Here is a 12,660-nt window from a genome sequence, read left to right as displayed (position 1 = left end):
TTCAGATCAGGGAAATCACTGGAACCCAATAAACTGCAATCTGCTTATTTATTTTACATCCATAGTTCGAATGGAGAAAGAAAAAGTGAAATCAGCTAAAATATTTCTCTAACAAGGCTTTAGAAATGGCTATAGAGTTGCCTGCAGCTTCGGTAGCATAAACTTCCGTGCCTGCTTGCCAATTATTAGAATATGATATCCAATCCATTCTCCATTTCTCCAAAGCGAAGTCCGTATTTTGTTGCAGGCTTCGAGATAGATAACTGAAATAAGTTGAAGCCCTGGGTAGGTAATAGCTCCTGAGCAGGCCACTCCAAAATTTGTTGGCTGAGCATAAAGATGCATATGCAAAGGTCAGATGTATGCAAGCATTATACTTCAAGATTTACATTCAAAGAGTATCTACCATAGTCATGAAGTCTGCTCTGGTTGGTCTTCGTGTTGTCATACCACATTGTTACTTGTGTTCTTGCATTCCATTGATACTGCACATCGGTCGAGTTTAGCTATACCAATAAAGAAGATCTAAATTTATACAATTACAGATAATTGGACTCACCTGCCTTCTCTCGCTATCACTTACTGCTAGGCTTTTTGCACTTTCTAACCATGTCCCAAGCAAAAAGTTGTTATTAGAAGCCAAAAGCTCGTCAATGTCCTCGATAAGATCCAGAAATTTTTGGCTGTGAAAATTTAATGCTTTTGCATCCTTCTCTTGGTATGCAGTCATCACATCTAAATAAACCTGATTTCCTAGTTTTGATAACACTTGCCTTGCAAGATCAACAAGGTCATATCTGGTACAAACAACAAGATTTAGGTATACCTCACGTGGTTAAAATATCAGGTATCAATTAAACCTAGTTTGACACTTGAAAGATAGGTGGCAACAACGTGATGTGAGTATTGGAGAAATAATGAATGGAAAAGCAAGTACTTACCTGTATGTTGCACTTCTTGTGAGATTATCTCCTGCATCAAGAAATAGCTTAAGGGCATTTATCACTTCTTCAGTTGAATACCATAAATGTGGACGTGGCATACTAGAACTAGTCTCCCTAAATGAGAACCTATGGTTCTTGTCCACCACTGAGAATCTTCTGCTTGGTCCTTCATTAGAAGACTGAGAATCCTGTAGAATGGGAACAGAATCTGGGAACTGGACTATGTAGTCTCTGTTATGATCCTGGTTCGGGACACAGTTCATTAGAGAAGAAATGGAAACAAGTTTTATATTTAATAGCACAATTTTCTAACTGTAAATTAATAGGGCTAACTTCCTTTTGCAGAATCAGGTATACAAGGATTACATATAGATTAATAGACAAGGTACCCAACAAACTTTTGTGCAATCACCAAAACTAAATGGAGATACCTTATGATTCATTCTGTGGATGAAATTGAACAATCTCAATAGACCATTTGAGATGACAAAAAGACCTACCCTGGTTATAACAAATGTCATAGTTGCAGTAAAACAAATAGATTTTTAGGGATTAGCTACATATATCCTCACCCATTAATTAATTATGTTGAGTGAAATATCACTAATTAAGCTAAAAGCATCAAATGATTCTTTATGGTTTACAATGACTTCTTTTCTCATTTTATCCACAGTTGAAGCTTTCATCTTACTGTTCATGAGTGTGAACATTTTCTGTTTTGTTTTTTCGAATATTAACACATCAATCTCACATCGTTGTCAATGTAACACTATCTTTCTTGTACTATATATTCTGATAGCATATGAAATTTCTAGAACTTAACCTTTTTAGAATTTAAAATCCAACCAAAGAAAGATTAAAGCATAAACAAGATTGCCAAAGAATGGGTCATAGTTGTTTAGCAGGAACAAAGCAATTGGTTTCAGATTTCAAATGGGCCTCAAAAAGTATAAATGTGCAGAAAAGGATGCTTTTATAAAGATCAGTAGTTGCATCCTTGCTGAGTTTCACAGTTTGTAGAGATGTCAGCACTCCGTGTTGGTTGGTAGAGCTCAAATCCATTGCCTGAGGAACAAGTGTCTTTGGACTTTTGTAAACAATGAAAGGGAAGAGATTCTGTCCGAAAGAAACCATAAGCAGACCAGCAGCAGGGTCAGAAAAATAAAAAGATAACTAGCAAAAAATGGACATACCTAGTTTACATGTACTAGGGAGGATCCGCCAATGCAGGGTCCTGCCAAAGAACCCAAGGCTCCCACCAATGCAAGGGTCTAGGGAGGATTAGAGACCAAAAATAAAAATCAACTTTACATGGACTCTTGAGTTCCCATATATTTTATGTTGGATACCAAGCTTTGCCATTTTGGATACCAGATCGATGCCTATCCATAGTCGGACCAATATGGATGTGATTCATGCCAATAAATCGGAACATGATATGTGTATACATACCATGGTACCAAGAAGGGGAGAGAGGAAGAGGAGGGAAGAAGAGAAGGATGAGAGGAGAACAAGAGAAAAAAAGTGAGGCGACAGAAGATAGGAGAAGAAGAGGAGGAAAAAGAGGCAGTAGAGGATGAGAGAAGGAGAAGCGGCCGAGGTGAGACTAGGAGAAGAGGACGAAAAAGAGATGGTTGAGTTTTAAAGGAGGAGAAGAAAAGGAAGAGGAGTAACAAATAGATCGACAGGATGACTATAGTGGTCGGTGCAAGGCAGGTGACAATGAGAGATGCATATAAATAGGGAGAGAAAGATACATACCACCAACCTGTATAACATGGCACCGTCAAAAAGTTAATTGAGAAAATTAAATATCGACTGGTACCGAGCTATAAGCTACAGTTTGGATCTTCGATCACACCAAAAATTATTGCTCAATACCAAATAATCCTACCAGTATTTGATTACTTGCATCAATGGCTTCAAACATGTCTAGCTTATTATAATTGGATTTATTGCACTTTTTATTTGTATATCCATTATTTTCAATTTTTAATGTCATTCTTTTTCTTTCCCAAAGGGAAGATCTGTATTATTTCAAAAACCTGATACAACCAAAGCCCTTCTCATCCAATAACTAAACTTCAAGCAAATTTAGAGGCAGAGTGTCCTTCAAGAACTGTTTGCATTTACCAATCTTAGCATAGACAGATAGCTAGTTAGCACAATGATTCCCCTCCCTCTATAAATTTGAGATTATATAAGCTCTCAATTGTTCTTAAATGAAAAATGTGTCTCTAAATATGAGTAAAGCAAGGATTTAGTTAAGAATAAATCGGCTTGGTCTAAGTTTGCACAGATGCAGGTCAGATCCTCATGGGTTCAGCTTAGATCTGCAAGGACCTCTGCTGATTCAACTCATTTGTCATGTCTGCTTGGTTTTGGGCTCTCCATATATTGGGATGGCCTTAAGGCTGTGGCATGATCAAAGCTCTTATTGCAGAGCATCACTGCTTTGGAACTATTGCTTGAGGACTCACGACTTCATAGGTTACTTCACTAAAGGTATGTGATAGTTTTCTCTTGATTCCTTTTTCTTCTCCTCCAACTTTTCTTCTCTTTTTTTAATTATTTTAAACACAGTTTCTCTTTGCCAGAAATTACATAGTAACTGGGTAGCATATCGTGCCAATGACATATTGATATGCCTTCTGGCTAGCACTGACCCTTTTGACTAAGCCAATTCAGCTGACGTGTGGGGCACGGTCCACATGAGCCTCCATATATTTATATATTTTTTATTCATAATTTATACATAGACATTTGGCCACATCTGTGCCCAAGTGGCCACTTCATGGAACACTGATCACTACAATCTATTTATTTAAGATGAGATAATTTAAGAAATACTTTTCTGTACACCAACTCTAGATATACTTATCCAGAGCAAATATATTTGTAATCTGTGTGCAAGGAGGTGACATGAATTTCATTGCATAGAATGTAATCTCATTGAAATTTGAAACAACATTTCTAAACTTTATTTTTCAAATAATAAAAATCTTTGGACATCTGTAAAGTTGAGAAAGATAATTTCAATAATGGGACAAGAAACATACAGCTACTCCATCTGTGCAATTATATATTGTATGATAAAGAATATTCCATGCAGCTTCTATCTGGGGAAATGCCTGACCATAGCGCCTAAGAGAATAGCTTTTCAACCATTCCTATAGGATCAATAGCACAAATTGGTTATGAAGAAATCTCATCTGGTAGTAGTTCACATGTCATTATGAAAACCATGGGAGTAGTTAACATCCAAACAATGAAGAACCATACAGGTCAACATGAGCGAGTTAAGATCCGAAAGACAGACAATTGCTACAGACAAATAATGTGGTTCACAAGTAAATGTTATTGTTCATGTAAGTGGTCTTATCCATCATGATAATTTAATTGACAAACTTTTAGGGTACAATAATTGACCCAATAGTCCAATTTAACGAGTTCCATTGAAATGTCTCATATTACTTCGTAAATTCTTCATGTTTAGTTCAATTTTCTCAAATTCTTCATACCAAAAAGATTAAATCCTAGTGCTTATACAACATATGCCAGGGGGTTAATGGTATTAAAAGAAAGTTGACATACACACACACATACATACATTCATATTACCGGTCCATACCAATGTACCGACCAACTATCGGTACGGTATGTATCAAACTGTACCAAATCGTACTGACATATGATACATAGGAGCATACTGATATACCGCCTGTACTGGTCACCTATTGGACCGGTACATACCATCCCATACTAAGTAGTACACTACGGTATGATGAATCTTCACACACACACACACATTATGATTCATCTATATATATATATATATATATATATATATATATATATATATATATATATATATATATATATATATATATATATATATATACAAACTACATTTCATGTATTATGCAAACTGGATGCACGGTACATATCATTTAGGAAAGGAGAAGTACCCAAGAATATAAAACCTACAATGGCAGGGATATTTTGTTGGAACATGTGAAGAATGGATATAGATATGAGATAATGCTGAGGCGATGACTGTATGACATGATATGAATGCATTGATACGAGCATAATATAGATGAACTGATATGACAAATCTCGAATAAAATAGGATACAATACAGCATGGAGATTCATTGTGACAAAATATGTAATTACATCTCATTATATATTATGACAAGATATTAACTGCCTCACCAACCTATCATTATGAAAGAGATTATTTTAAAGACATAATAACTCAAGAGTCAAGACTATGGAAAAGATAACAAGAACTTTGAAAATTTGAGTACTATTATGTTAATTTTTATTAATCATAACTTGATGTTCAATAAAAGTAACATAAAATGACATTACCTAATTATACAACCATCCTGCATGTAATAAAAAATAAATTTCACCAAAATACTTTTTGTCAAGTCCCCAAAGGCCAGAGTATCCTAAAAGTGTTTGGTCTCTTTAATAATTATTTACAAAAAGAAACCTCTGAGCTAGCAAGATTTTAAATATAGGTCCAATGTCGGTTTCAGTAACCTATAAGACTGATATGGGACAAGTATACAAGTCAAAATACCAATTTGTACCACCAAGTATCATTGAATAAAATAAAGAGAGAAAATAAACGGTTCACTAAATATTAGAATTTTGGTTCTTGGTTAGACTCAGGGTTCTCAATTTCAATATGTACCACCCAGTACAAATGGTACATACCAGTCCGAGAGAATATCAGTACGTGGACCACTCTCTACCGGGCTGTCACGGACTTAACTGGTTTTGCCTAAGTCGTGCGGCACCCTTGTATGTCTGTCTACAAAGGTCAGCCTCCCCGAAACCTCCTATGGTCTCTTAGGACCTACAAAAGAGAAAACGGGTTAGAGAAAGCATCTCACTTGGGATCCACAAGAAATCATTTCAGTAAACACTTCATAGCCAATGCAAATTATAGACTTTATAAACTCTGAACGGTCGCACAACAAAGGGTCCAAAATGGTCCACTACAGATCGAAATCCCCACAAGTATCCATATGACACAATATTTGTTTGCAAGCCTAAGACGACCACCAAAACCAAAGAAAAGGGGCTGCTAAGCCTACTACCAGCCTTTTATATGCTGTGCAAAGCATAAACAAAACTGAAAGACACGGACATACATAAGCATTACATCGAACACCCCGTTTACAATTTTGTCCGTGACATTCTCCTCCACTTATTCCTTCGACATAGTTGTCGAAGCCCTTGTTGACGCTACAACTCTTCACCTTTGCTGAGTCTTTAATTTTCTGCTCCAGCTGCAATGCGCCTCTTGGCTCCCAACTGCTCTCCGCTGCTGTTGTTGAGTAGTCAAACTTTTAATCTGTCATGTTGCTTCAACACGCCAATGACTCTACCATCATGTTATAGGGTTTGCACCGATTCTGTTCTCCTTAGCTTCCTTGGTAGCAACGTTTGTTTACCCGGTCTTGTCCTCTGACTTGCCAAGCTCCCTTAAGCAAATATGAGCTCTGGAGTAGTCCAACTCTCCAGCCACTCTGATCATACCTCTACATGATCAAGTCCCTCCTACGGGACTCACTGGTACTCGCATTCGGTATACTCCCTCGATGGTACACAGCTCCCATATGCTGATGACCAAGGCTTTTATCCGATGCATAATTCGATGCACGCACGGAAGACCCGCCTCTGCGATACCATGACATTCACTCCTTGAATCAATAGTCTTTCTTGTCGTCGTGTTGTTCATCGAAGTGGAGCTCCCGATCATACCTTCGTATGATATAATCCCTTGTAGGACTAGATTTATATGTATCGCATTGCCACGAACTGTTCCACCACGATTCGTTGCACCATGTCGCTTTCTGGTGACATCTCCATTGCATTCTGATCCTTGTGGGATGAACTCGGATTGTGATCCCTCCATGTGTGGTCTCTACCAACACATCGTAGGGCCTCTTCCACTTTCGATTGTATTCGCTCCTGTGGCAATCGACCTTCGTCCACACACTCTCGGGTCACACCTAGACAAAGCACCGCTCTAGGACAGTCCGTCGCCTAGTAGCTCTCGAAGTCCACCGACTTCGCTGAAATTGGCGCACCATTATCTGGATCTTGGGCCTCTACCCCTACCAACACAATCTCCGCTGCGCACCGCTTCCTTCATGGCAACTTGAATGACAGCACTATAACATATTCTTCAAGAGTACTCGCCTTTGCATTTTCTTGCCCTGTGCCAAGGCCTTCTGAACCCAACTTTGCCTCCGCAAGTTGAGTTGTCTTAGTTCCTCCATCAAATTCTTCTCCGAGATAAAGTGCATGTATCTCGAAGCTCCCTTTGTCTTTGGCACCATGCAGGATGAGTCCGCTCCATTAGAATGAGGGACCCATGGAACGACATGATCCCACTCTTGCCTCTGCAAGAGTTCATATCCTTGACCTCTGTCCAAGGAAAGATTTGTGCCTCCGCTCCATGTTCCATCTTCTATGTCGGCTCCCTTCATGCGGCTTGGGTACTTCGCCAAGTTACACCCAAGTTGCTCCGCTCCTCGATTTGCATTGAGTTGATGATGGTCCTCACGCCCACCATTTCACGGGTCAGCCCTCTATTGAGTCTGATCTTCATATCGACTCCAAGTGTGCCTTCATTTGTGTTGTCTTGGGTCGCTCCCCCACTTAATCTCGCAATGCATCCCCCAATGCATTATCTCAAGCGAGATCATGCGACGACTCCTCACCGCTCACTCGGTCCGTTGAACTTTGTGGAGTTGTTTTTGAGGTACTCCTCAACATGTGCGGTCTGTTGCAATGATTCTTCCTCTGGAGAGCCGGGACTTATCCCTCCTAGATATCTGTCCCGTTGGAGCAACTTCGCTCTTCGCATCCTTCCCTATTGAAGTTTTCGGAGACCACCATCCCCTTGGACTACTCCGCTATACTGAACAAACTGTGCATTGTTCTACCCCTGCAAATGCACTTGCTAGATTGCGACTTCATGTCAATACAACCCTCGCTGCACCCCTCAAGGAGTATCAACATGTTGAACTCACTGCACACTGCAGCCTCCTACGGATGTATCCTTCTCATGTTGAAGAGAAAGTTTCAATGCTCCATGGTGCCAAGTTTCGGTCGCCTTGAGATGACCATGAACACTCCATCGTTTATATACAAGTCGTTGCATGAGTACCAAATTCTTTGAGTTAGCAATTCCCCTCGCCTCTGTAAGCTTTGCACAACTCTTTCGGTCGTTGAACAACCCATTCCACATTGCATAGTCTCATCCTTTACCAAACGCCTCACTTGCCTTGAGCACCATCAAGTATGGTTGCCAACGTTGAGCCGTAGCTCAAACTCAGTCATCCCAACCTTTGCGTGCTACGCATTCTTCCCAACTTGCTTGTTCTCGTGGTGCCTCTTGCGCGAATGGTTGGTCGTTCCTCTGAATGCCAATCTCAGATGCTCGCTCCTCTGAGCGACTCCTTTTCCCTACATCTTCATGCCCGTTTTCACCCAAACGATCGCGCGTGCTGGCTGCCCTCAACGCAGCCCTGCTAGGTCCCCTACGTTTGCATGCCAAGTGTTTCTATGAGTGCTTGTCCCACTCTGATATCATAATGTCACGGACTTAGTTGGTTTTGCCTAAGTCGTGCGGCACACTTGCGTGTCCGTCCACAAAGGTCAGCCTCCCCAAAACCTCCTATGGTCCCTTAGGACCTACAAAAGAGAAAACGGGTTAGAGAAAACGTCTCACTCGGGATCCACAAGCAATTATTTCAGTAAACACTTCATAGCCAATGCAAATTACAAACAAACTTTACAAGTTCTGAACGGTCGCACAACAAAGGGTCCAAAATGGTCCACCACAGACCGAAATCCTCATAAGTGCCCACATGACACAACCTTTGTTTGCAAGCCTAGGACGATCACCAAAACCAAAGAAAAGGGTCTGTTAAGCCTACTACCAGCCCTTTATATGCTATGCAAAGCATAAACAAAACCGAAAGACACGGACATACATAAGCATTACATCGAACACCTCATTTACACCCAAGCGTGGTTGGTGGAGGTATTTTTAAGGTTTTAGGGTATATCATCGATACGACCTGACGTATTGACGGTATATACCAATAGGTACCGTATTGAGCAGAGCTCGATACACCGGTACAAACCAGTATTCAAAACCCTGGTTAGACTATTAGTCACCAATTATTGCATGCCAGTTGGACTTATATTTTTAAAATGTTGATATCTAGTATGCATCCGGAAGTATCTTATTGTACAATTTCTAATATGTATGTGACAAGTAATTTGAAGCACAATTCCAAATTATGGTTTGGTATAGTACCTTATTTTCATGCCCAACATTATCAAAAGACTCAATTCTTGTTGTCTCTTACATTGAGCACAAAAAAGAAAAAGGTAAAGAGAAGTGACTATTGCAATCCTTAATACCTTAAGATTTATGCCTCTGGCGGCCTCTTGTTCTCATTCCCAACATGCTTCTGTAGATCCACCTAGCGAGGAAATAGAGAACCAACTGATCTCTAGTACTATCTCCGTATTAATGTCCTTGGTTATGAGAGGTAACAGCATGCTATTCTACTTAGGTCAACCTCGCTAGAGATATGAGGTAGCAACCCCAGTTCACCATAAAGGAATGGATAAATGTTTCTCTTTTCCTTTTCTCTTTTGCTTCTTACTCTCCCTTCTTTTAGTTTCTTACAATGGTAAAACCAAAATGGATGGTTATTCCACTGTCCATATAGGTTGGTATACTGGCACAAACACTTAGCATCGCATGATATACAGGCTTGTACATTCCAGCAGACATACAGCACCCTCGTGCTTCTAGAACTTAAAGCTTGTGTTTTGCAAGGATACATATTATTCAGGTAACAAAATACATCATTATGTTTTGCGTATCAGCTGAAATATCTGAAAGAAAATGACAATCAATTGGTTCACTGAGAACTGCATAGAAACTAAAGATCAAGACCAGTATATAAGTTTGTGAAGTTGAATTATCAATAATCAAATTCAGATGATATGTATATTAAACATAATCCAATATCTAACAGAATAAAAAACTATAACAATCTAAAGAAGTTGATAAAGTTCATTACCTTGAGTTCAACCTTTTGACTTCTAAATCCCATTTCAGACATAAGCTCATACACTACAGGATTGTGCTCTATTCCTTCCATGCACATACCAACACCAACCTATAGCATAATTAAGCAATGGTGAAATTTTAGTACATGTACACTACCAAGGTGAGGTATAATGGAATATTAATAGATTTTAATTTAAAGAATATGGCTTATGTGGCACCCAACCGACAAGTACCTCAAACAGCGATGCATATACATGAATACATTAAAGATGGCAGCAAACTAAGAAAGACTCACTCAAAATCATGAAATATCAAGGTTCAATCTATATTAAGCTATTATTTGTTTCTATTATGAACAGATGAAGAAAATTAAACAATTATAAAAAAATAAAAAACACAATATCAGGTGGATTGTCAATTTTGATCATCAGAAACTTCATCAGCATGATTTTACTAATATGAAATTTTTAGAAGTACATATTGCCATATGATAGATATTCTGCTATCTTTTGTAGATAGCATACTGCTGGTTTCCTCCTGTCTTTACCATCTATATATGTAATCATGAACCAGACCCTCTAGTTTTACCATTCTCTTCTCCTCTTCTTTTTTACCCTTGCACTTGTCAATGCCAAATGTGTAGGTGATAAAACAAATTCTGATATCATTGTATATGCCTCTAGTCTTTGAAGATTTTCTCATCTTCAAAAAGGCAAAGAAGAAACTGTTCTTACTGCGGCACAAGAATAGCATGTCATTCTAATTATTATGGAAAATGTGAACAATCATATTAGTGTCTGCAAACAAACCAGACCCTTGATGTCATTGTAAGAATTCTATTTAGAAAGGCCAGCACTCCGGTTTTTCATTAGCCTTTTCTAGCATATCACTGTCATTCTTGAATTCAAGCACCAGAGTTCTATAGTGTGTGCTCTTTGAATACTTTTTGATGTCTGATATGTATGTAATTTAGCATTAGGATAAAACAAGTGCATATTTGAAGCTACATTTTTAATTTCGAATAATACCGCCCGGTATGGGTGGTACCATCGATTGGGGCTGTTTCCACTCCGTTACCATGCAAAATCGGTCGGTGACAATCGATTTTGACCATCACCACCCACTACGGGGCGGTATTAGCCGAGGGAGAAGAAAAGGGAAAACCTGAAGATCCGACGCTGCTCTCCCTTGATGATCCCGATCCGTCGCTGCCCTCCCTCGTACCGTACCATACCGAGCTGAGCTCGATACTCCGGTATGATACGAAATTGCGAACCTTGATTTGAAGCAAGTGTGGTGAAGAGTTATCCTTATTTATATGGTTCAGCCTTATGGTAGCTTTTAAATATTTTTAAGTGAGAACAAATAATTAATGCTGATAGTGTTTGTATCTTCCAGAATAGTACAGTCTGCAACTTGTTATGAAATCTTGGCATCACAATTGATTTGGACATTTAGTCAGATTATTTATGAAGAATGTAGGAAAACGATTCATGTGACCAATCCCAAATAACTGAGACATTACAGCTTGTTGTTATTGTTATACATTTAGTCAGATTCTCTCCAGAAAATGCTTTTGTAACTCTCATTTTTCATCCTACTATTTCCTCAGTCAGAAAAATGTATTAACTGACTAGTAGCATACCATGGTAGAATTCTTGCTAAGACGAGCATCATTAGGGCCTGATGAGATCATGTCAAGTATGCCATACATTTCCAAGTTTCCACCAAAGTTATGTAACATGCACCTATTAAAATAAATTTCTTGTAAGATAAATTAATAAAATCCTGGTTATAGAAATAAAACAACTGTCTCACATCTGAAAATTTTACATTTGATATGAAGTTTAATTACAATAATAAGAGGGCATAAACACGTTAAGATAAGGATTATACCAGACATATGGAACCCCATAGAACTGAGAAGATTGTATCCATATAGGTTTGACATCAGCAAACAAGTCAAGGACTATCATCTTTCCAATAGGAACAGAATGCAGAAGTGCCTAGAAAAACCAATAAATTGAATTACTGCATTCCTCAAGAATTAAAAGAGCTCAATTAAAATGCAATCTACATATGTGACAAATTTCCTAAGAATGAAATTTCCAACGGAAAATTAAAAGAAAGAACAATTTGTGATGTCTAAAAATTTCTTCCAGAAAAGCTAAATTCCATGTGGAAAGAAAAGATAAGATACTATACAGTCCATGAACAAGCCATATTCAAACATAAATTTATATACTCAACCAGACACTGAAAAAGCCTCCATTATTGTCATGTCAAGCATAGTTCATAGGCAGGTCCATCCGAATACCTAGGACCAGGTCATTATTGAGATGTCAGCATCAGATTCTTAAACTAACTTATTTCTTTGTTCATGCCACTCTCTCTCTCTCTCTCTCTCTAACTTTCAAATAGTAGAATTGTGTATTCTGATAACTTACAAGCTTTTTAATGAACTTACACTTGCCTTGAGAATCTGGCTGCAATCCACTAAGACCATTGTCTATGGTAAAAAGAAAAGAGAAGGTGGTTCAAAGTACAATGCTTCAGCCAATGCAAGATTTGGGAAGAGTCGATATAAGCAACC

At 38.5% G+C, this 12,660-nt stretch overlaps 1 protein-coding gene across 3 annotated transcripts in view; it reads right to left on the bottom strand.

Annotated features, from left to right (window-relative positions):
• LOC103977681 (alpha-N-acetylglucosaminidase) overlaps positions 1–12,660 on the bottom strand; it is a 30,839-nt gene continuing 18,179 nt past the window's right edge. For 2 of the 3 annotated variants that reach the window (XM_065098639.1, XM_065098641.1), the window contains exons 12-19: positions 11,964–12,073; positions 11,713–11,815; positions 10,078–10,176; positions 4,004–4,114; positions 942–1,186; positions 560–797; positions 407–485; positions 1–327 (exon numbers count right to left, since the gene is read on the bottom strand). In XM_065098639.1, coding sequence (XP_064954711.1) covers positions 92–327; positions 407–485; positions 560–797; positions 942–1,186; positions 4,004–4,114; positions 10,078–10,176; positions 11,713–11,815; positions 11,964–12,073 — 1,221 coding nt within the window. In that variant the 3' untranslated portion in view covers positions 1–91. The remainder of the gene's footprint in view (positions 328–406; positions 486–559; positions 798–941; positions 1,187–4,003; positions 4,115–10,077; positions 10,177–11,712; positions 11,816–11,963; positions 12,074–12,660) is intronic. The other variant, XM_065098640.1, reaches the window with a different exon arrangement.

The sequence above is a fragment of the Musa acuminata genome, chromosome BXJ2-3, assembly GCF_036884655.1.
Source record: "Musa acuminata AAA Group cultivar baxijiao chromosome BXJ2-3, Cavendish_Baxijiao_AAA, whole genome shotgun sequence".
Lineage (NCBI taxonomy): Eukaryota > Viridiplantae > Streptophyta > Magnoliopsida > Zingiberales > Musaceae > Musa > Musa acuminata.
This window is presented reverse-complemented; position numbering and strand designations above follow the sequence as displayed.